Raw genomic sequence first — 24,637 nt, 5'->3', positions numbered from 1 at the left:
CATGCAAACGCAGAGGCTGCCGATTTCCTTTTTTAAAAGTAAATGTTTTAAAACTGGATTCATTCTTTAATCCAGTTACAGAGAAAGGAGGGGCAAAGGCAAATTGTTTCCGACGCTTAAATCTTTTTTGTGAAGACCTTAAACAGTTGCAGGAGACCCAGCTGGGCTTTGTTAAAATGCCATTCGAGTTCTTGTGAGATATTGATTTTCACTAAACACATTACGTTTTCATCCCCTCCAATTAATAAAGCGGAGGGAAAACCCAGAAGTAATGAAAGCAAACAGGGTTTTAAATTAAACCACAAAAGTAGACCTGCTAAATTTCACTCAGTTGAGGGGGTGAGAGATCCCTTCATTTGAGATTAATTTTAAAACATCATTTAAAGGCTTTCCCTCGGGGGAGGAAGGATTTTGCTGTGGCTTTCACTGAAGCACTTAAAATCTCATAACTTGATGAAATCTTTCTTCTCTGGAGCCTAGCACAAGCAGAAACAGTGGAGATGTTTTCCTTATAGGTCATGAGCACAGTAAATTTCAAATGAAGCTGAGGGTCTTAAGCACCTCTTAAAATCGGACCCCTTGTGTGTGTGTGTATGTATAGAAGACAGAAATGTCTGTATTATTTTACATATACTACAATGACTTAGAATGACTCTCTCCTTCTCCGAATATATATATATATAAAACCTAAAACTTGCCACTTAAATATATAGTTGAAATATAGGTGATTAGATAGATAGATAGATAGCAAATTTTAGATGACAAATCTGAGGAATTGTCCCAGATTGCAGTGTTGTTAGAGGAGATTTTGGAACAAACTGATAAAATAAACAGTAATACTTCACCAGGATCAGATAGTATTCACCCAGGAGTTTTGAAGGAACTCAAATATGAAATTGCAGAACTACTAACTGTGGTATGTAATTTATCTTAAATCAGCCTCTGTACCAGATGACTGGTGGATAACTATAATGTGACACCAACTTTTTTAAAAAGGTGTCCTGGTAATAAGGCCAATAAGCCAGTACTAGGTAAACTGGTTGAAACTATTGTAAAGAACAGAATTATCAGACACCTAGGTGAACATGATTTATTGGAGAAGAGTCACATGGCTTTTCTAAAGAGAAATCATGCCTAACCAATCTTAGAATTCTTTGAAAGTGTCAACAAACAGGTGGACAAGTATGATCCAGTGGACTTTCAGAAAGACTTTGACAAGATCGCTCACCAAAAGTTCTTAAGCAAATTAGGCAGTCGTGGGAGAAAAAGGAAGGTCCTCTTACTGGTCAATAACTGGTTAAAAGATAGGAAACAAAGGGAAGGAATAAAAAATGGTCAGTTTTCACAGTAAAGGGAGGTAAATAGTGAGGTCCCCCAAAAATATGTACTGGTACCTGTGCTTTTCAACATATTCATAAATGATCTGGGAAAGGGAATAAACAGTGAAGTGGAAAAGTTTGCAGGCCATACAAAATTACTCAAGATAGGGTAATTAAGCCCAAAGCTGACTGCAAAGAGGTATAAAGAGATCTCACAAAAACTGAGTGCCTGGGCAAGCAAATGGCAGATGAAATTCAGTGTTGATAAATGCAAAGTAATGCACACTGGAAAGCATAATCCCAACTATGCATACAAAATGGAGAGGTCTAAATTAGCTGTTAACACTCAAGAAAGAGATCTTGGAGTCATCATGGATAAATTCCCTGAAAACATCTGCTCAATGTGCAGCAGCAGTCAAAAAAACTAACAGAGAATTAGGTAGCATTAGGAAAGGGATAAATAATAAGACAGCAAATATCATAATGACATTATATAAATCCATGGTATGACCACACCTTGAATACTGCATGCAATTCTGGTTTCCCAATCTCAAACAAGATATATAAGAAAAGGGAAAAAAGTAAAGGGAAGGGCAACAAAAATAATTAGGGGTACGGAACAGCTCTATGTGAGGAGAGATTAAAAAGACTGGGACAGTTAATCTTAGAAAAGAGACAACTGAGTGAGATATGACAGAGGTCTATAAAATCATGAATGGTGTGGAGAAAGTTAATAGGGAAGAGTTATTTATCTCTTCATATAACACAAGTATCGGGGTCACCCAATGAAATTAATAGGCAGCAGGTTTAAGACAAACATAAAGTATTTTTTTCACACAAGACACAGTCAACCTGTGGAAATCTTGCCAGGGGATATTGTGAAGGCCAAAAGTATAAAGGTTCAAAATAGAATTAAATAGGCTCATGAAGGATAGATCCATCAATGGCTCTTAGCTAAGATGGTCAGAGACACAACCCCATGCTCTGGGTGTCCCTCAACCTCTGACTGCTAGAAGCTGGAACCAGGGGATCGGGGATAGATCACTGGGTTAATTTCCCTGTTCTGTTCATTTCCTCTGAAGCATCTGGGACTGGCCACTGTAGTCTATCGGGCTAGATGGGGACCATTGATCTGACTCACTATGACCATTCTTATGTTAATTAATGTGCGTGTTCCACAAAACACACAAAGGCAAACAGGTAATGGGGAGACAGCTTTTCTTCTAGGGAGAAAAAAGGCAATGAAATAAATAAAAGCACGATATAACGATGCGATAAAATACATGATATGGTGTATATGTCATTATAGTAGAAAGACATGCCATACATTTTATGTTGGATATGTAATGTGTCCGCTAGGACAGCCGGATCCTGCACTTACGCACTTGTTTAACTTTATGCACAGCGCAGTGTATAGACCGTCTATAGCTCGTAACAGACTAAGCAGCCAGCAGGTTCATTGCACTTTCCCCACTATGTACATGCGCTGCTAACAGCCCCCAACGGATCTGCGTAGCAGGTTCGAGCACCCAAACACCCGCACGCTCTGTGTCCATGGCCGGGGCTGCCCCCGCCCGCGTGCGCGACGTGTCCCGGGGGGAGCAGCTCCGCGCGCGCTCGGCTGCGGGGTCAGCCACCTGATGTCACAATCCGGCGGAGGCGGCTCCGCCCCGCGCCGGCGCCCGGCTTCCGTTTGGTTACCTAGGAGAAGATACACATTGCAGCGCGGCGCGGCGCGGGCCAGGCTGAGCGCGAGGCAGTAGCTGCCTGGTCCGGCGCGGCCCTGCTCGGCCCGGGAGTCAGCGTGAGGGGATTCGCGCGCCGCGCTGGTAGCCCAAGTAGAGAGCGCCAGGTGCCCCCTCAACCCCTCCCATTGACTCGCGAGCTTCTCCACCACCCGGAGCCATGAGCCAGAGGCAGGTCTTACAAGGTATTTACTTATCGGAGTTGCCACCATGGGGGCCAGGCGCAGCGAGCCCCTGGCTCCAGCCGTGTGCGGGGCGGGAGGGACTGGCCCGGCTCGGGATCTCTTCTCATGCTAACTCTGTCCCCCTCTCCCACCTGCAGTTTTCGAGCAGTATCAAAAAGCCCGAACTCAGTTCGTTCAAACGGTTGCTGAACTTGCTACTAGGCCACAGAATATCGAGACCCTCCAGAATGCAGGTAAAGCGCTTCCCTTCTTCCGCCGATCGGGGCCACAGCCCTCTTGTGCAGGCACCAGACCACAACACATGGCCAGGGTGACTTTTACTAGTCTGTACTTAAAGTATTTGCACCTTAAGGCCAGTCTGCATTTGCTTATCGAACTGACATGTCCACAGCAAAAGAGATGTAGTTGCACGATTCGTTTCATAGTCGCTATGCCAGGAAAAGAGAGGAAAGGAGGATCATACCCTCCCACCCAGGAACGAGTCTGTAGTTAATCTTTTTTACTTCCCTCCCTCCCCCACTGCAGTTTTATGAAGGAGAAAAATAACGCAGGTGTTGCATTTAAAGAACAAATGCTAGGGTTTACAGTCTGCTACTATCTAATTTGTGTGTTTAAACTATTGATGGTAGAAGGACAGCATTTTACTTTGCCATTATAATGGTGTCTCACAATGTTGGAGTAGAAATATTGATCTCATTGATAGAGGTGAAGAGAAAAACTTTACAGCTTTACAGAAAGACTTTAAAATATAAATGGTTCCTGTTAAGTTCACAAAAGCTACAAGTATTTTAGGCACAGTGTGCTGAATGAGAAAATAAAATATCTGCAAATTTTTAATATTCAGCATTTATCTGCGGAATTCTTCTAGAGACCGCTCAAGACTTTTTGTTTTGTTTTTGTTTTACCTGTTGCTTAGGCTTCCAACTAGTCAATATGTAGATACTGTATAGTTCTCATTGCAATCATATTTGGGCACCCTGTCTGTTGTATCTTCCTGGGTGAAATTCGGAAGTTTAACAATACCCTCGGATTGCACACACATATTGTCTTGCTCGACTGCAATTTTATTGCTAATTTTTTTAAGACTATGGATACTTTTGATATGCTCTCCTACAAATTCCAATTTATTTGTGTTTAAAGGAAAATTGGGCAGTATAAATGAACATTTTTTATTTTGTAAATAAAATTGTATTTGGAAGCATGAGGAATCATTAATAAATGGACTTTTAAATGAGGCTAATATTGTAAAGCAAAATCCTACTCAAAAGGTAAGCAGGTATATATTGTGATATTTGTTTATAAATTGTTGAATGCTTGCAGCCATCTGATGTGTTCTGCAACCACCTAGAAATTCAGACTTATTGCTATTATGGAATTTAATAAACCAAAATAAGAATTGTCAAGCATGTGAACTGATGAATAATACAACCCAACTTTACTTATTTTATGGTATTGATGAACTAATTAGAATACTGTAAGCATTTTTTTTTAAATACTTGTTTTCCAAGTCTGTTAAACTGGTAGTTTTCCTGAAATGCTATAGACGCAAAGAAAACATGTACAACTCTATTAATAAATTTTGAACCAAACCATGTCACTATACATAAGTTCTTGTTAAAGAAATGTTGAGCTTGATTGTGCAAATGATCCATGAACGGAACACCCATTAAGTAAGTCTTTTATAGTATTATATGCCTGTGTATACTTCTTGATTTTGTCTTCCACAAAACCAGGGTATACACAACCTGATCTTGCTGTCCTTACTGATGCAATTTGTCCTCATTTGTGAAACAGGACTGTTTGGTTGAATATGAACTACTCATGATTAAGGGATTTGGGATGGGGCCGAATATTTTAACAAATTGCATTTCTTTTGGAAACAGTTCTGCAAACTATTCAAGTCAAGATCAGGCCTTATATTTGCTATTTAAAAAAATGCCTAAAGAAGGTTTTTGTTTTCAGAATGTGAACAGAAAAAACCCAACTAATCAACCAAATCAAACCCATCAACCAAACAAAACACCCCTAACCTCCAAGCACAGTTATACTTTACTTTATTATTTTAAAACATTTGTGGTTGATTAAATTAGTATAAAGCTATTTGGTTAGTTGAAATTCTGATCACTTTACAAACCTGAAGGAAGAAGTGCAATGTCTCTACAACTACCTAACCATTAGAAAAAGAAAATATAAAAATAGACTTTTTTAACTTAAGTAAAATGAAAACAATGATGTGGTTTAGATGAACGATAACTAATTTTAAAAATAGGAAATGTGTTTAATGCACTAACTAGCATTTCACCCCAATGTCCTGAGATCAAATAGTAGACTAGCTCAGGGGTTCTCACAACAAATTTTTTGGTGGCCTCAGAGAGCGGCCACCAGCTCTTGCTGGTGGCTGCTATGACATTTTTTTCTTAAAATACTTAAGTAACTTTACAAAAAACAAATAAATATGCACATATACATGTCCAAATCATTGTAATTTATTTATGTAGGGTTTTTTGCAGACTCAATAATAACAATAATGTACAGTTGTCCCTATTCTTTACTGGACCTAAATAGAATAGAAACACAAATAAGGTGCTTTGCATGTTTTGCTTTTTTTTGGTTGATTTTTTTTTTTAGACTTGTTAGCTAATATGTCTGCTATTGTGAAAAGTGATATTTGTATATTTGTTAATATCACTTTGCACAGCAAACTCATCCAAGCTGCGGGACAAATTAAACCTTGGATGGTGAGGTGGGTAAGGAGGCAGGAGGGCCAGGGGTGATGGGGGACTGGATGGGAGGATGGAGGAGGCAGCGGGATCAGAGCAATGGAGGTGTGCGAGTCTGGGGCTGGAACCTCGGGTCCTGGGGGCTGGAGACAGCGGGTGCCAGTGGTGAAGTGAGGAGGGTGAACCCATGGCCAGAGCCTGAAGCCCTGTGGCTGGGGGATAGAGCCTGCTGCCGCAGGGACGGAGCCTGCTGCCTACCACCCCAGGGCTGAAGCCAAAGCCCAAGCCCCATCGCCCCCAGGAAAGTGGGGAACTCACACTGGTTGCCTGCTCCTACAGTGTTTGTGGCTCCAGAAGGTGGCAGGGTCCAACCCCTGCTGGAGACCCTGGAGTAGAGGCCATTGCTTTGCCCCTCAAGTCACTACTCAGGAGGCTGTGGCTGCAAGAAAAGCCCCTGGTGGCTGCATGCGGCCACACTGGCCTCATTTGAGAAAGTCTGGACTAGCTTACAAGTCAGATAATCAGATAATGGAGATATCCCATCTCCTAGAACTGGAAGGGACCTTGAAAGGTCATCGAGTCCAGCCCCCTGCCTTCACTAGCAGGACAAAGTACTGATTTTGCTGCAGATCCCTAAGTGGCCCCCTCAAGGAATGAACTCACAATGCTGGGTTTAGCGGGCCAATGCTCAAACCACTGAGCTATAGAACAAGGGCTCAATACTGCATCCACTGACATCAGTGGAAGCAGGACTGGGGGATGAGTTTGATAGTTTTATCCTAGTTTCCACTTGTGCGCATCATAAAACCATCAAGCAAACTGGCATGATTCAGCCAGTTGACAGTTTCTGTTCAAAAGAGACCCAGGACTGGGATATCTGAAGTATTCCAGTTTAGGATTCCAGTTCTGTTTTGCTAAAATATGTGTTCTAGGAATTATTTTGGGGAAGTCCTATGGCCTGTGTTATACAGGAGGTCAGACTAGATGATCACAATGGTCTCTTCTGGCCATGGAACCTATGAGGGACCTGATACTGTATTTGTTGTGCAGCCAGAATTCCTACTGAGTTTTGGATGGACAAGGAATGCAGGATCAGGTCCCAGCCTACTTGTGTATTGGAACAACAATGCACAATATTTGCCTGCCAGACATGTTTCAGTTTAGTCCTGTTACTCCTGTTTCAATTTTTAATTTTTAATTTTTCTCTCAAATTTTTAGATAAGAAAAATATTTGCAATGATAGTTTTTGTATAATTTTTTTAACTGCTGACGTTCACAGACATTAAAAATGAAACCTGAATCCCTCCTTGAAAACCAATTCATAATCATGTGATTGTAACAACAGCTGTTAGTTTCGAAATACTTCAGCAGATGTGTCAAATGCACAATTTCTAAAACTGAATGTGGTTAATTGCTTTAAAACAAAAAACAAAACAAAAAATAACCCCAAGAACCATATTTTGAGGCATTTTTGTCTAGCAGACAACTGTCCTGTCTTTTATGGTGGTCCTGCTATATGAAGCTGTTTCTAATGAAACAAGGAGGGGGGTCCTTTATTACATAAGAATGAAACCATTCTATATATACACTTAAAGGTTGTCTCTTTGCTTATCCTTATAAAGAAAGCTCATTATTTATTAAGCAGAGAACTGTTTTAAGAATATGTAGCACTTGATCCTGAAAGATGCTTACTGCCTAAACTTCCATTGACTGTAACAGGAGTTGAGGGTGCTTATCACCTTACAGGAGAGGGCCCCTGTTGTGGATTTAAAGGACTGTCAGGCCTGATCTTGCTCCCAGTGAAATAAATGGCAATTTTGCCATTGAATTAAATTTGAGCAGCATTGGGCCTTTAAATAACTTACTTTACATCAGTCAGTGTAGAAATTCTTAGCAATAAATACATGAAAATTCCTAATGTCATTTCAAAAATGAAATAGAGTTTGAGAGGGCGCTTGCTATTTATTAAACAGTGTCCTTGATCAAAAACATCCAAGCTGGAGATGTTATTTTTAAAATTTTTGAGTACACTTTAAGCATAATATCATAATAGATGCCATTTGAGGAAGCATGTGAACCAATAGTGAGTAACAATATATGCAATATCAGTGGCAACTGTAGTAGATAGATAATAATACTAATAGGGTAATTGAATTTAAAATATAATGGCTCAGATTGCACTCCTAGATCTGTGCACACAGATCTCCACCACCTTTTGCACCAAAACAGGGTTAGCGTCAGTGCTTACTTTCAAGTATCAGAGGGGTAGCTGTGTTAGTCTGAATCTGTAAAAAGCAACAGAGGGTCCTGTGGCACCTTTAAGACTAACAGAAGTATTGGGAGCATAAGCTTTCGTGGGTAAGAACCTCACTTACTTGCATCTGAAGAATTGAGGTTCTTACCCACGAAAGCTTATGCTCCCAATACTTCTGTTAGTCTTAAAAGTGCCGCAGGACCCTCTAGTGCTTACTTTGTAATGAAAGAGGTGTCGGGACTCAAGCAATTCGTTTACTTTCATTACTGACACACCAAACCTAGGAGGTGCCAGGGCCCAGTTAAACACTGTTCAACTCTCTTAGCAGCACCATTTTCCCCTTTCAGACTCTGTGGAGGCCTTTCGGCATGGTCTGGGCTCTGTGCTAGTGGAGACTGGGGATCTGTCTATGCTGCAACTTGGAGTGAACCTCTCAGCCTGGGTAGACAGACTCATGATAGCAGGGCTCAACCTAGTGCGTTAAAAATAGCAGTGCGGATGTTGTGGCTCTGGTGGAGACTTGGGCTAGTCACCCAAGCTCAGATGTATGGGGTCAAGTGGGCTTGAAAGCCCAAGCGGCATCATCCACACTGCTATTTTTAGCACACTACTGTCTATCCGCAGTGGGAAGTTTGCTGTCAGCTGCAGCCTACACATACCCAGGGAGGGCTAAAGGGAAGATACACATCTTCCCACCCCAAATACACACACACCTCCTGGACTTTGTGTCGAATCCTCAGTAAAGATAATATAGCCCCAGGCTGCATTATACTGTCTGCAGAGCCCCTGCCCCCAATCCTGTAGCTACAATTGACCTGGGAGCTAGGGGTCATTGCAGATAATGCTTCATGCAGGTGCCTCTGGCTTTCCTCTGATACCCACATTTGGTGCAAAGTGTGCAAGTTTGGAGCCTACCCTATGGCTTCTTCCATGGGGGAGCAATTCCCCTCATGGGACAGTGAGAGATCATTACGATTTCCTCCCCTAGAGCTCTTTCCTGTATGTGTGCTTTCTTGCTGGCCATTGTTCCTGCCTTGGATGTTTTTGTGAATGAGTCTACTCACATGAGTAAGTGCTACTCATTACTCAAAGATGAGTAAATGTTGCAGAATTGGGCCTCTTAATTCATAATTAATGCACATGTCTGGAAAGGAAAAAAAAATCCTCCCCCAGAAAACCTGCGTCAACTGGTAAATGTGTAACTGAGACACTGAAAAACAATTCACTTATCAAATTTCATTCTAGTGGGCTGGGATTTATGGAAGAAAGCTGTTTTGATGTTAGTAGTTTTACACATTTCTTTTAAAAATAAATCTGTTCCGTTGGCAGGCACAGCCCATGAATGTTGGTATCAGAATTAATTATTAAAAGAAAAACAATTATTTCAAATATTAGAAATTGCATATTTTCAACAATAATTAAAGATGGACTTGAATCAACACCTCCTCCCTGTGTGATCAAATCTTCCACTTGCCTTGAACTTTGGGATAGTTTGGAATCAAGTCTGAACTTTTGGGATAGGCCCATTTCTACTAGTGAAAATCTTATTCACTGTGAGCCTAATTCTGCCATCCTCATTCATCCTTAGAAGTAGAATATTCTGCAAGTAGTGCCACTGGAATGAATGGGATTACTTGCTGGGCAATTTGCTATTTAATAAGAATAAGTACAGTGGAATCAGGTTCTGTGAGTTTAGCAGTTTCTTAGTTTCTGGAAACCAGTTCTGTACTCTCATCTTCAGCTTGAGTGAGAATTTAAGCTATAATACATTTTCTTTCAGTGGAGTTTGCACTGATGAGGATTGTTGCTTTTAATTATGAAGTTAGACATCCAGTTGGAATTAAGAATCAGTTTTATTTCTCTGATTGAAATGGCCTCAAAGCCAACAGTCTAAGGAACAGCTCTTGCCATCCTTTCCCATGGCTGGATCATGCCCTTCTGAATGGGGTGGCAAGGAGTTGGGTAGAAAACTGAGGATGGAATTTGAGAGGCAGTGTAGTCCAGTAGATAGAGAACTGGATAAGGAATTGGGAGACCTGCTGGGTGACCTGTGCAAGTCACTTTACCTCTCTGTGCCTCTGTCATATCTATTCAGACAGACTGCAAGCTCTTCAGGACAGGGGCTGTCTCTTATCTGTTTGTACAGTGCCAAGTGTGATGGGAGGAGGGGGCGGAAGAGCTTGATGTCAGTTGAGGCTTCTAGGCACTATTGTAGTACAAATATGAAACATTTCTAGCTCTCTATTGGTAGGGTGGTTTTTCTAGAGAGGGCTGAGTGCATGGCCATAAAAAGGTAGTGAGGACATAGAGTGCATAGAAAGGAGGATGGCCTTGTTGTTAAGATAGTGGACTGGAACTCAGGAGATCTTGACTCTATCTCAGGTCTGCTATGAGCTTCCTATGTGGCTTTGAGTAAACCATTCAAGCTTCCTGTGTACTTTAGTTCATGTAAAATAGGAATAATAATACTACTTCTACCTCAAAACAGTGTTGTAAGGGTAGATCCATGTCTGTCTGTGAGGCTCTCAGGTACAAGGATGATAAGCATAATGACAACGCTTATTAATAATAGTTAAGCTTCCGAGAGACCAAAACCATGATCCTATGGAATGATGTAGCAAATGGGTGCTAGTGAAAATGGAGATTCCTGAAAGCTGAGACAAGTAGGATATTGGAATGGACTAAGTGGAGCTGCTAAAGAATAGGACATGGAGTGGGGTCTACTGAAATTTTGTGCCAGAAATTTTAATCTGACATTGTACATTCTGTTTAGGAGATGGGATAATGTAATGCAGAATACTCACTGCTGGCTCCAGCTGTACCCTGAGGTCCACAGCCTTTCAAAACCTGCGGTCCCAAATTTGCAGAGGTGCTTCTGCATGCTTTTACTTTGAGGAGATGGTGCTCAGGTTCGTCTTGCTCCACATGTGCATGGACTAGCCTGTATTTCCACAGTTTCCTCTTCTTCTAGGACACATTTGGATGGATGATTTAGTACGTAGGGCCAGATTTTTAAAGGTATTTAGGTGGCAAAAGATACAGATAGGAACTTTTGAAAATCCTACCAGGCACCTACTACATTGGTAGGTGCCTAAATGTCTTTAAAAGTCTGACCCTTATTAAGGCAAAACTCTGACTCAACTGGGAGCATTGTCTGAGTAGGGCCTACAGGATCAGGCTCTGACTAAGGACTTCAGGGTTTTGCCCCACATTTAACAAAATGTAAAAGAATCTACTCTTCTTTATTCCATAAACTTGCAAAGCACTTCGCAAACATCCAGTTGATGCCACTGGACTTGCACTAATAAGGGCTTGAGGATCAGATGCATAGAATAAGACATGTAACCTGCTCTAGGGAATCTACATTCTAAGAGCTGGATCCTGCAATTGATTCTGCATGGACAGACTCCTGTGCTCATATGGATCCAGTTGTAGGATCTGGATGTATGAGCCCGATCCTATGAGGTGCTGAATTTCCTCAACTCCAATTGACCAACTTCAGTGGAAGTCAGAAGGTAAAGAATGCTGTTGAGGTGACTAGGAGTTTGTGAGAGGAGACGTGAGTGGGGAAGGGGAATAACTGATATGGTAAAAGCTGGGCGAGAAGCATGTGAAGGGGAGAATGGAGATCAAAGCCAAGAGGTAATCACTGGAGTCATGGTCGGAAAATAAAGCAGGGAAGTTGCTTTCTTGGGGTTTTGTGATTTGGAGCTATCCATTGAAGGAAAGAAGGAAGTGTGTTAATGGAAGTACCAGAGATATCATGAGGGGGAAAGAGGAATCATCACCAGGGCTCAGAAAGTAGGCTTTGAAAGGGATTTGTTGCTCCTAGATCCTCTGTCTCTTTTGTGTCCGGCCTCTGTGGATGAAGCCCACAGGTAGTGTAGGGTGGTAGAGATCCTATTGGCAGCTGCTGGTTGGCTTCTGAAGTGGCCAGTAAAAGGGAGCAACTCCTTTTGGCTTCCTTGACTTTGTTGCTCCATGCCTATGTGAAGGAAGCCTGTACGGGATTTGGGTGGGAGATCCTGCTCTGGAGGTTGCTGATTAGCCACAAGAAGGGCATTTTAGGAGATCCAATTCTCCTGGATCCCTTCTGCCTCCAGCCCATATGGAAGAGGCCTATGAAATAGCTGGGAAGGTCTTAAAAGGAAGTGGCTTGCTACTCCTGGCTGCTTCTGGATCCTCTGCTGACAAAATTAGTATTTGTCATGTTCTCCACCATCTGTTAATTACATTGAAAATTGCCCAGTTATCCAAAACATCAGTTATTGAAACATATTCAGTATCCCCATTAATATCTGGAGAATCCTAGCTATACTCAAGCAGAGGATTGGTGGTGGTAGGAATGCTCTCTCAGAGAAATGAATGGGGCTGAGGATTTCTATTTAAGGGGTTCTCTGAGAGGGAATGTCTTGAGACAAGTGGGTGAAGGCTCCCTTTCTCATTAAGCTTCAGGGAAACGTCTTCCAACCTCCTCTAGTTAAGTCTTGCTGCTACACTGTTTCTAGGGGGCAGGATTTGAGATAATCTAGGATACTATTCTATTTCCACTTTCTCCAGACTCCCTAAGGTTTCCCCTGTTAATTGGTCTTGGGTCTGGATTTGGGAATCAAGATTTCTGAAAACTCAAGGTTACATGACAATTGCTTGAATATTATCATTATTAACTTACTGAATGTCCTCCACATATGCTGGGCACTGTACAAAACATAGAGTACAATAGAGGGACAGCACAATTCAGATACAAAATACACTGGTGGGTCACAAAGTGGTGTGGAGGGTTTTTTAAAGTTTTTGTGGAAGAAATCTGTTTTTAAGGAGGGCTTTGAATGAAAATAAAGTGATTATCAGGTGCAGACTGAGAGAGTTCGAAGCATAATGGGTGACATAGAAGAATCTTCTCTTTGTGTCCAGTTACACTATTTTTTTCTTTTTGAGTTTCAGGTGTTCTCCCCCAAGCAGTAGAAAGAACCAAACAAAGACTGCTGTCTGTGGCAGATTACTCTTTGTTTGGCTACAGAGTCTTGGAAAGAAAAACCTGGAACCTGTAGCTACCCTGAAGGTTTTTCCCTGATAAAGTTAGGCAGCAGCCAACACTTGTCTGCTGAAGTGGGGCAAATCAGGCTTTTGCACAACACCACTACTTGAAATGTGAGAGTTAAAGGTGATTCAGCTTATAAAGGCTGTAAGGTTTCTTTGAAACAAAAATGATGAATTAGAAACTGTGGATAGAAAGGGGAATCATTCCCTGTCCAAGGTCAGTCACTGGGAGGTTATGTAAAGGAGAATATTTGTATACTGTTCTTTTTTACTCCATCTCTGAATAGCTAATAGGATCTCTTCACAGACAAATCTAGTCTGTTGGTATAAGTAGCATACTTTGTTGTTATTCTTTACTTTCTACATTGCTGCATGCAAACAAAAGTTAGGGAATTTGTGAGTAAAATTTTCCTGACTCTGTAACAAGAGACTCCTCTACAGAAGACCAAAAAGCAACCCCCCATCAAAGCTCTATAGTAGGGCACTGCTACTCCCAGTTCTCAGTCTGCTCCTTCTGTTTCTCCATAGGAATTAGTTCAGCTATCCCCTAAATGGGTGGTAGTGGTGAAACAAAGAGCTCCCTATGCTTATTTGGCTGTGTGCCGAAACATTATGCCCCCCTCTATCCAGTACATTTTTCTTGTTCAGTTCCACATACTTGGGTGTAGTGATGGCAGACCCCTATAAGATGGCTTCCTTTCCATCTCTGGTCATCTGTATTTGTGGGGCAAGGAGGTAATATTCTTCAGGCTACTTCCTTTCCATGGTTGAGTTCTATTTTGGAGCTCAGTCAGGTGATATGGGCCTTTTATACTTGTTCCCTCTGTAATCATCTAGGGAAGAACCTTCCCTATCCCAGTGAGCCAAACTACAGCAATTTGAAATAGATTGAATCTTCTCTGAGAAGGATTTGGTTTTGCTTCTGTTCTATTCAGGTTCTTATGTTGAGCCCATCATCATGGTATCTGAGTACCTTCCAGAAGAAAGAAGACTATTATCTGTTGTGTGCTATGTGTTGCTTAGCAGGAAAGTAAGGGTGAAGAAGAAAGTTTTGCATTTTGACTAGAATGTGATGAGCATTGTTGATTGACATCCCTGTTAGCAATGTTTGTGCCAAAAATTACCCAGTGCATTTGCTTTGAAGAGGGAAATAGATTGTGTAGTCACCAAGGCCTGCTGAGCATGCTGTGGGATAGTTCCTAAGTGGGCAGTAGTAATGTCGTAGATGGCGTAACAAAAAGGGAGAGCGTGCAGAAAAGCAGTGGAGGATGTACTGGGATTAACAAACATGGGCAATGTGAGTTGTGTTGGAGTAGGATTAGTAGCCTTTCTTCTCTTAAAGGCACAGACTTGTTAAAATGTGTAGTATTTTATATTATATAAAACATTTTAAATCTTATGATAGGTTCCCCTAGCAGGTAAGCACAAATCTTTGTTTTGTTGTTTGTTGGACAGGACCTAGCTAAAACGGCAGCAGAACTGATACTATAACTCCAGTACATGGTGTCTTCTCTCTGCTGTGCTGGGGTGATTGCTTATACTACTGGGGCAAAGTCAGATCCCAGTTGCTCTAATATTGTAGCTAAACTTTTTTTTTTTAACTATTTTTTCCCTTCCCCTATTGGTAGCTATTGGTTTCAATGTGGAAAGGGAGGGAATGGAAATTGGCTTGTGTGGAGGTATGTAGCTGGTGTACAAACCTGGATGAGGAGGGGCAGGAGTGGTGGTGACAACTTGTTCCCTCACGTACAAAGTTCCTGATCCTTCACATGCTTATGCTTGTGCATGGTCCCACTGAATTGCATGAGACTACACATATGTAAAGTTACTCATGTGCATAAGTGTTTGCAAAATCAGGGCCCTAGATTGTGTGGGAAGCAGGAGCCAGCTAGAATATATAGACATTGTATTAGAGGGCTAGCAGGGCCTTGAAGCTAATACTGAGAGAGCTGCTATTATGGTCTTACAGGGAGAATAGCTACAGCCTTTTTGTTTTTTAAATTAATGTAAAAGTTCTTACTGATGTTTAAAAAAGCAAACCAAACCTAAAGAATTCTTACTGTTGGGCTGGATAGCCTAATATGTGTGTCCATATATTCGTAAAATGAAGAGGTAGTTGGGAGTTTCTGGTGTCTAAATGTTGTACTGCTGTTCTAATTTTCTGCTTTGCTTTTTAAAATTAATGTTACAAGTATTTTGATTCAAATTCTATAAATTCCCATGGGGTGCTGGTTGGAACATTTTTGGGAGATAGAGGGTGTGGACTTTGCTGTAGATGTGGATGCCAAGGGAAACAGGAGCTGTTGGGAGGGGAGAAATCAGGAGACTGTTGGAGTTGCTGCTAAGTACTGGCATGTTAAGGGAAGGAGCATGTACAATGGGTCTTTTGATTTTAGTGGGGCTGCTTGCATGAGTAAGGATTGCTTGAGTGAATAACGGTTGCAAAATTGGTCTCCAGGGACCTTTTACTGCTCCCATTGAAGTCATTGGAAAAACTCCCATTGACTTCAGTGGGAACAGGGTTGAGCCCACCCCCAAAAGGAAAGTCTCCCTTTGTGGCAGGCTGATCTGCCCTTTGCAGACAGCTGTCACTAGCAAAAGCTGTGGAAAGGGAGGTGGATGCCTTTGCTCTTCTTACAGCCAAGATTGAGGTTAAAACTTGCACTTCAGAGGAGAATTTACAACCTCTAAGTAACCCCAGGTTGAATCATATATATGGAAAGTATAAAACTATTTCACAAGTGCTAGTCAGAGAAATGCTCTGGCACACAATAAATGAGAAATCATGGGATGTGGGGGGACTTTTTTTGAGGAGTGGATTTTTAAGAGGGAGCTGATAGGATCTAGACCTGGAGAATCAAACTCATTGTGTGGAAGGGTCCAGCTTTTGCTTTTAACCATAGTCTGTGGGTATAGTATAGCTTTAGAACCATATACCGTCCTTAGTGAATCTCCCACTGATGTCAATACAAGGTTTACACAAAGATCAAGAATAGAATATGGCTGCTTTTAGTTCGAACAACAACAAAACTTTTGTTCAATACCTTTTGTCTCATTGAAGTATCACTCTGGGAAAATATGTTCTCCTCTATGATCAGGGAACTGGGATTGTTTAGTCTGCAGAAGAGAAGAATGAGGGGGGATTTGATAGCTGCTTTCAACTACCTGAAAGGGGGTTTCAAAGAGGATGGATCTAGACTGTTCTCAGTGGTACCAGATGACAGAACAAGGAGTAATGGTCTCAAGTTGCAGTTGGGGAGGTTTAGGTTGGATATTAGGAAAAACTTTTTCACTTGGAGGGTGGTGAACCACTGGAGTGGGTTACCTAGGGAGGTGGTGGAATCTCCTTCCTTAGAGGTTTTTAAGGTCAGGCTTGACAAAGCTCTGGCTGGGATGATTTAGCTGGGAATTGGTCCTGCTTTGAGCAGGGGGTTGGACTAGATGACCTCCTGAGGTCCCTTCCTACCCTGATATTCTATGATCACCACTATTACTACTCTGTTTCTCAACCTTTCCCATCCTTCTCCTTTCTTCCCATTGCATATTTCCTCCCTGCTCCATTCAATGGTTTTCACACTAAATCCCTTCCCTATTGCATCAGCTAAAATGATCATCAGTGAAATATTTAATGCTAACATTCAAAGTGGTGTCACTAAGGGTATATCTACACTTCAAGGTGGGGGGGTGAGTCCCATCTCGAGGAGACTTACAAGTGCTAGTCTCATTGAACTAGCGGACTAAAAATAGAGTGTAGATGTGGTAGTGTGAGCACTGGAACAGGCTAGCTGCCCGCAGTACATGCCCATCGAAGACCCTGTGCCTGTACTTGGGATGGCTAGTCCATCCTGTCACTGGCACTGCTGTAGATATACTCTCTTTTTAGTGTGCTACCTCAGTGAGAGCTGCATGAGTAGGTCTCCTTGAGCTGGGAATCACACCCCCACCTCAAAGTGTAGACATACCCTGTAATTCAGCTTTAATACTCAAATGAAATTATTAGCCAGCAGGAGAGTTTTCCCCCATCAGCACAATTGTTTCAGGCTCAGGCTGTCTGCATTGTCTCAAAGACAAATCTGCACCATATAGTCTTGAAAGCTTAATTATGTTTTCACAACCACAAGGGCTAGAAGTATATTTCTGAGAAATGAAAGCTTAAAATTTGCAGAATCTGGATAGGTCATGCAGGCCAAAAATGTCATCTAGTGTGGATCTGGCACTTGGACCCCTCAGATCTAGACTGCTTCAGTCTCTGTTGCATTCAAAGTTTGAGCCACTCAAAATGTTAAAAAGGTTGTTTGACTGTCAAGCCCACCTACAGATGTTCATAGAAATGCAGGTTTGGATAAGGCTTGGAAACAAAACATGTAGAATGTTTATTTCCTTCTGCTCTGTTGGCAACTTAGAACATTTTATAAAATGACCTTAAAAAGAGGGACCTGTGCTTCCTGCTCTGACAAGGGAAGTTGAGTGCCACAAATTTAACATACATTAAAAGCAGAAAACCCATCATAGTCAGTTCTATGTAGTATGGAGTGCCTAAATACTCTTGAAAATCTGGCCATTAGTCTGTGTGTTCATACTACTACTAGAGTGCCTGATTGCTCTGTGCTCAACCGGATCTTCAGTGGGCATTTTGCATTGTGTCAGGAATGGAGGATTGAGCATGCAACCTGTCATTTTAAAAGGCAAGATAAGAAATTATTGGCTGCAAAAGCAGTAACATCTCATGAATGGGAGGTTGATGGTTTATCAAAGGATGAGATTATAAAAATTAATAACAAAATTTTTGGAGTTGGCACCAGGTCTTATCTTTTTACATACTCTGTAAAGTACCTAGCATATTTCAAAGTGATGTATAAATAATTTATTAATAATGATAAACTCCTTTCATCTCACAGCATGGGTGGATAATAATTTAGTGGCCAATCCTCTGGGATAAGAAGTGTCTCCTGCAAAGTGTTGCATGAACTCCCAGTGATATCATATCGGAAGGCGTATGGGAGGATCAGGCCCTTGATCACTGTCGAGACTACAAAGACCACTTCTTAGTCTCATTGGCTTGAGCAGAATATGCCCCAAATGTACCTCCATGGCCAAAGAAATATTTATATAGGGCCCAGTGTTGCCTTTCTTTGGAATATGGTCCAATGATAAATAACTAGAAGATTTCAAAGTTACCATTAAAAGAAAAATCCTGGTTCATTGTTAACTTCAGAACTACTATCGGTGCCTTCATAATGCTGTGCATGTATTTAGAGTTTAATTTTGGCTTTCCCTCATTGAGGGGGCCTCTACATATTCTGATTTGTAGCACAGGGCTTTAGGAATTTTCTGGGAAATAGTGCCCACCGGGGTTGCACTCTCGCAGCACTTAATGTTCTGAGATGAGATTTTTAAAGGGTCTGTGTGGGCCTAGATGGTTCCGTTACTTTCTTTTCACAGCCAGTTACAGATGTAGGCTCATTCTCTCCTGGCCAGGAACAGAGTTTTTTTCTCGTGATCATAAAGCTCTTCATTTCAGTATGTTATTAATTTAGTCAGCTAGCTAGTAAGTTTCAGGTAGCTGTGTACATTAAACTTTATAATGGACCTAGGCCCTTAGGTATTTTAGTCATGACCGATCAGGCCTCTGAGAACTAAATAATGAGGGTGGAATCAAGTGGTGTATTTTGTGTTCTTTCATGTTCCCAGAGGCGGACCAGCATTCTTGCTGGCTGTTCTGTTTGGGGGAAGCTTATTTCCTGATTTGTTGCTTGGTGTATAGGGCCTTTCCACCTTGAATATGCACAATTAGGCAGGCGAGGCTCTGTGCCTCCCTCACTGAGGACAATTTACAAGCGTGGCCATGGATCTGACATCAGATTAACCATCTATTCCTGTGATTGGACAGAATCTGCCACTTTCAGCTTCAAACCAGCCAAGTCAGATGACACCGGAACCAAAGAAATTAGTACCAGACAGATTGAGATCTGTGGCTGTAGTGCCTAAAACTTTTTTAGGCACAGAGGCCTCATTGGCAGTGAGAATCTCAGCAGTGTTCTGTGCCAGAACTTCACTGATGCCAAGCCTGATTTTGCCTCCTACAGAGCCCCTCTGTGCAAGTCTTTCATTGGTGATGGGCTAAGTAACTTGGCACAAAGTTGGTAATAATTCATCTCCACATTATGCATCCCCATAATCTATTCTGGATTATTTCTTGTACTTGGTCTCTCATCCTCTCCTTGTCTTCTATCCAGGTGCGTCTGTCTGAAACGCCAATATATAATTTGCCAGTGGACAGTTCTAAATTTTTTCAGTCACTCACCATCACAAGACTCCTAAAAATAACTTGTTCCATCATGGGCCCTCAACCTGGTGCTAGCAAAATTGATGGTCTCACTGAGCCCTTGGGAGAACCCCCTCTGTTCCATTTGTCACTACAGACAGTGGGCTAGATCAGGTGATGCAAACTGGTGTAGTTGAAAAAACAGAGACAAATGGAGTATAATTACCATAGCTCTGAACATTCGAGGCTGTGATGCAGGGCTCTTGTGCCCACTGCTTTACAACTGAGGTAGCACATCCACCAGGTCTTAGCATATGGAGGCAACACTTTCAAAGAGCCACAGTTAGTATAATAAGTAATCTTCCCTCCTCTACAAATTGTGTTCTTTATGCAGACATGCACATATCGCCTAACTTTTGTTTTGTGTTTGTTCTTTAGGTTATATTAGATTTGGCTCTGTTTTATACGGTATTTTATGTCAAAAATAAAATGTGGTTCAAAACTGCTCTTGATTAAATTGTTTTATCTCTCTGCATAGTTTAATTATGTGAGGAACAATGTACCCAAACTCTCAATTCAGCAGGGTTCATCCATTATGTAAGCTCCTTAGGTTAGGGAGTTTTCTTTTTTTATGATTGGCTAGCATGTTGTGGGCACTACCTTAAATACATAATAAATAATTATTACAATAATAATTAATGAAATATGAATAACTCTTCTATCTGGAGAGCAATATATTACAGGTCTTGCTCCCCAAATTAGTCACTATAATGTATGTAATGTAATCTGGTGTAATTCCATCAATAGGTTGTGGTGGCAGCATAAATCAAGAGGAACAGCCTAATATTTCATCACCAGAAGCCCAAGATGGAATTTGCATTTCCTTGGTAGCATATTTGTTGTTTTTTTAAATAGGAGTTTAAACTGCTTCCATTTGTAAAGGTTTCTGTTTATAGCTTTATATTTGAAAAAATTATTAATACTATTGTGATGGCCTATGAGTATTTTAACTTTTATGTTTGCTCTTAGAATTTTCAAAAGTGAGACTGGGGGATGGTTAATTATCTCTAAACTGTGTTTCTAAGAGAGGACCAAATCCGGGAGTGCCCTATGGGTATCTAAGTCCCAGAAGCACTTTAAAAGCTGATTGTGGGGACTACAAGGGAGTAAAATCAGCAGAGATGTTGCAAAAGAAGATTCCTGTATGCCCAGCGGGTCTTTGCAGCTCACTATGGAGGAAGAGAATGTAGATTAGCCATAAGAGGGACAAGGGCATAGCTGGTAGATCTATAAATGTTGTGGGTGAAAAAATCTGTGTCTGGCAAAGCAGACCTGCTACTCTTCCCATAATCTGCTATAGGAGCTATAGCCTCTGTCCAGATGTCCTGGCCTGTTGGGCTCAGGATGACTTCATGTAGAGCAAAGCTGAAATAAAAAGATTTTGCTTGTTTTCTCAAGATTTGCCCCAAAATACTCACCTGCTTATGTATATTGTTTTATGCCAGATGGACTATCAGGAGAGGAGTGGAAAGATGGTTTTGTGATTATTGTGCTGGACTGGGAATGAAACTTGCTTCTTCATATGAATAATAGGGATAACAATACTTCCCTACTACATAGGGATGTTGTGGTGATAAATAAGTATCCGAGAACTTTACAGACATTAATTCAAGTGCTGGGAGGAGAGGAGGGGCAAATCAGTACCTAGATATAATACATCACCCACCCATGTGCTGCAAACACATCTTTACTTGCTGGAAAGCAGGTGGGAATGTTAGACATTAGCAGGAACAGGCAAATATTTGATTAATTTTCAATGGAACATTTGTGAATTTATCACAAGTTTCTGCTACTTGTAAGAGTCTATTTAATTTGTTTTTATGGAAAAAAAAGTCTGTTTAGATAAATCTTTGCTTATAGTATTGCCTCTTTCTTCTTCTTCCTAATGCAACTCAGGTGTAATGTCTTTGCTGAGGCCTCTTCTGTTGGATGTGGTCCCAACTATTCAACAGACTGCTGCTTTGGCTCTTGGGAGACTTGCCAATTATAACGATGACCTGGCAGAGGCGGTTGTTAAGGGAGACATTCTTCCACAGCTTGTATATTCATTGGCTGAACAGAATGTAAGGAATTTTCATTTTCTTAAACAATTTAACTGCCAATGAAAAAAAAACTTAATCAACTGTCTTGACTCTTAGTGCAGTAATACATGTACTGAAGTTATATACAGCATGTGCATTGGTCTCCTGGTTAGTTAGAATTGTAACTCAATGAGACATTTAAAAATTCTTATTCTGTATTATCTGTAATATATTCATGGAAGCTTTATTTTTCTGAAGTGTTAATGAAAGGATTTGTAGAAGGCTGGTTTTTTTCAAATAATCAGAAATGCTGTACAGATAATTGGTTAGAATTTGTCTTTAATTCTGAACGCTTATAAAATGCACATAAATTGAACTGCAGTTATCCTGTAGTTAACATCTCCAAACATGAACATTTGGAAACTTGTATAGCATGAGGAATATAAAATCTAATTATTGGCACAGACACAGTACAATACATTAAAAGGGTTTAATCTGCTTGTTTGTCAAATAAAATTTCATATGATATAGCACAAATATATCTGACAGGCTCTCCTCCACTTTTCCTACAGTTTTTGGATGGATTCCAATTTTAGGATCCTAACTTAGGTTAACAGCAATGTTTTCAAACGTGGTTCATTGGAAAATACAGAAATTTGAAAGTTATAATATGGCTACAATTCCAATTTATTTAACTGCATTTAGATTGTAGTTTTGTTGTTTTAGATTTAGAGGAATTCAGATATCAATGCTTATCACTGAAATGAAATTACATAGTTTTTCATCTTTTGAGAATTCAGAAGTAATCACTAATCAAATAATATTTTCATTGTTGCATATCTGATTAATACTTCTACAGTCATAATAAAAATGACATATTATTGAAAGGAATCACCCATTCATTCTAAAATATGTATATAGTATGGAACAAAGTAGGACTTAATCAAATTATTTATAACTTTGTCTATTTAACTGTATTTTAAACAGAGAAAATTATGGTCTTTGTTGTTTGTTTGATGTTACACCATTTATTTGATAGGAGAAACTGTACAAAGTTAGCATAGATACCTTGACTTATCTTTTCCATTTTAGTGTCTATACTGTCAATGCATCCAGGAGACAGCTGTGATTCAAAATCACTTGGGGCATCAGCAAGATTAGTGTGAGGTCACAGAAGGCCTACCGTGCTTTAGTGACTGAGGGCAAGTGAAGGAAACTAATTATCCAGTTCATACAGAGTTTAGCAAGACATGCAAGTAATTTGTTAGTTCCTATGGGCAATTCCCTATGCATTCCTGTTCCATTCATTTTATGCATCAGTATCAAAAAGGATCAGATCCTGTGAGCACTCCATAGTGGAACTTCCATTGACTTGTACATGTGCAGGACTTACAGGATCAAGCATCTGATCAGTGTTTTGTCATATAAACTGAGTGAAAATAAAAAAGGTTTTATAGCCCATTCTAAATGTTTTTGTGAATGTGTTTTATTTCAAAAACAACATATTGTGAATAAGAATAAACGCTAAAGTGTCTTTCCCACAGTATAAAAGGAATAATGCACATGCACACATAGGAGGGTGTATATTGGGGCAGAATCCTCAGCTGGTGTAAATTGGCATAGCTCCATTGAAGTCAATGCCAGTTTACATCAGCTGAGGATCTGCCCTATCATGGATATATTATTCCTTTAAATTATGCTTTGGGCAGAGAGATGTATTTTTTAGGGTTATTATTTTTATTCAAAATATCTTTTTCATTAAAAGCAGCCCATTTTTCTACTTCAGAACCAGGTTCTTCTGCCACTGAAGTCCTGGGGAGTTCTGCCATTTTAACTTCATTGGGATCAGGCCCTTAGGCTAACCTCTGTCAATTTGCACATTAACTACATGAAGACTAGATTTTGCCTGGCTCATTTTTATAGGTATAGCACAGTTCAATTAGGGAATTGCTTAGTAGATTGGCCACAGCTCATCAATTTTCAAAGTCCTGAGGGAGGGGGCCTTGTCAGGCAGTCTGGGGGCATGGTAGCCAAGTTACAGTCTGTCCTTCTCTGGGTTACCCTCAGTTGGGCTGGGGCAGAGGGAAGGGTAGGGAGAGTTGGGCTCTCCTTCTTGACTGGATCCTGGGCCTGGGACCAAAGGGAGGATGGGGGTGGGGATGCTTCCGTCCCCACTAACTGATACCCCAGATCAGCCTCCCTTGGGCCACTTCCTACCTTCCCAGTGCTCTTTTCAGTTTTGGGGCATGGTCACAGTCCTCTGGTTCCCTCCTCACAGAAGGTTGTTCAAGCAGTCTCAGTGATTCAGGTAGTCAGCTGGGGTTTCCAAATTGCGACATCCAATGTTTTCCCCCTTGTCAGACAGAAGGGGAAAGAAAAAGCGGTCAGGCCCCTGGCTGCCCAGTAAGGCCTTACCCCCGGTCCAGGTCCTTCTCTGAACTGGCTTCCTTCTTGCAGACAGCCTTTCCTTCACTCTCGCCACAGCTTGATTGCCAGGGTCCCATTTTAAGCAGGTCCTCCATTTGGAACATATTCTGCAGCTGCTGAGGGGTGGGGCCTTCTTGGCTTGGTCTTGCTCCTTTAGTCTTAGTGAGGGGTCTGTAAACCCCATGAGAATAGGCATGTAGGAGGTGTTGGCCCATGGATGCTTCACAGTCACCTGTGCAGTCCCCACACAAAGCCAAGGCACAATCTTGGTATCTGCTCAGAGAAAGCACAAGGACTGCTCCCTTCTAGTGCCCACAGGGGCACAAGGAACCCAAAGAGGGTAGGGAAGAGAGATGGCCAGGTGCACAAAGGGGAGCATGCTATGCTGTCCTAAGAGAGTTAGAGAGGAAGGGTGATCCAGTGTTTAGGATACTAGCTTGGGACTTGAGAGACATTGAGCAGGTCATTTAGGGCCAGCGTTTTAATGGTATGTAGGTACTTAATGATGCACATAGGCAGCCAGTGGGATTTATAACAGCACATAAAGCAGGCTAGGTGACTAATTCTCATTGACTTCATTGAAACTTAGGCACCCAACTCA

General features: G+C 41.2%; 1 protein-coding gene across 2 annotated transcripts in view; it reads left to right on the top strand.

Annotated features, from left to right (window-relative positions):
* The first annotated feature begins 2,888 nt into the window (after nucleotides 1-2,888).
* The window catches only part of SPAG6 (sperm associated antigen 6), a 53,404-nt gene continuing 31,655 nt past the window's right edge, over nucleotides 2,889-24,637 (top strand). Inside the window, exons 1-3 of one of the 2 annotated variants that reach the window (XM_005302772.5) lie at nucleotides 2,889-3,249; nucleotides 3,387-3,482; nucleotides 21,485-21,651. In XM_005302772.5, the coding sequence (XP_005302829.1) occupies nucleotides 3,225-3,249; nucleotides 3,387-3,482; nucleotides 21,485-21,651 (288 nt within the window). In that variant the 5' untranslated portion in view covers nucleotides 2,889-3,224. The remainder of the gene's footprint in view (nucleotides 3,250-3,386; nucleotides 3,483-21,484; nucleotides 21,652-24,637) is intronic. The other variant, XM_005302773.5, reaches the window with a different exon arrangement.

This window comes from Chrysemys picta, chromosome 2 (genome assembly GCF_011386835.1).
Source record: "Chrysemys picta bellii isolate R12L10 chromosome 2, ASM1138683v2, whole genome shotgun sequence".
In the NCBI taxonomy this organism is placed as follows: Eukaryota; Metazoa; Chordata; order Testudines; family Emydidae; genus Chrysemys; species Chrysemys picta.
The sequence above is the reverse complement of the archived record's forward strand: the minus strand, read 5'-3'. Positions and strand labels throughout refer to the sequence as shown.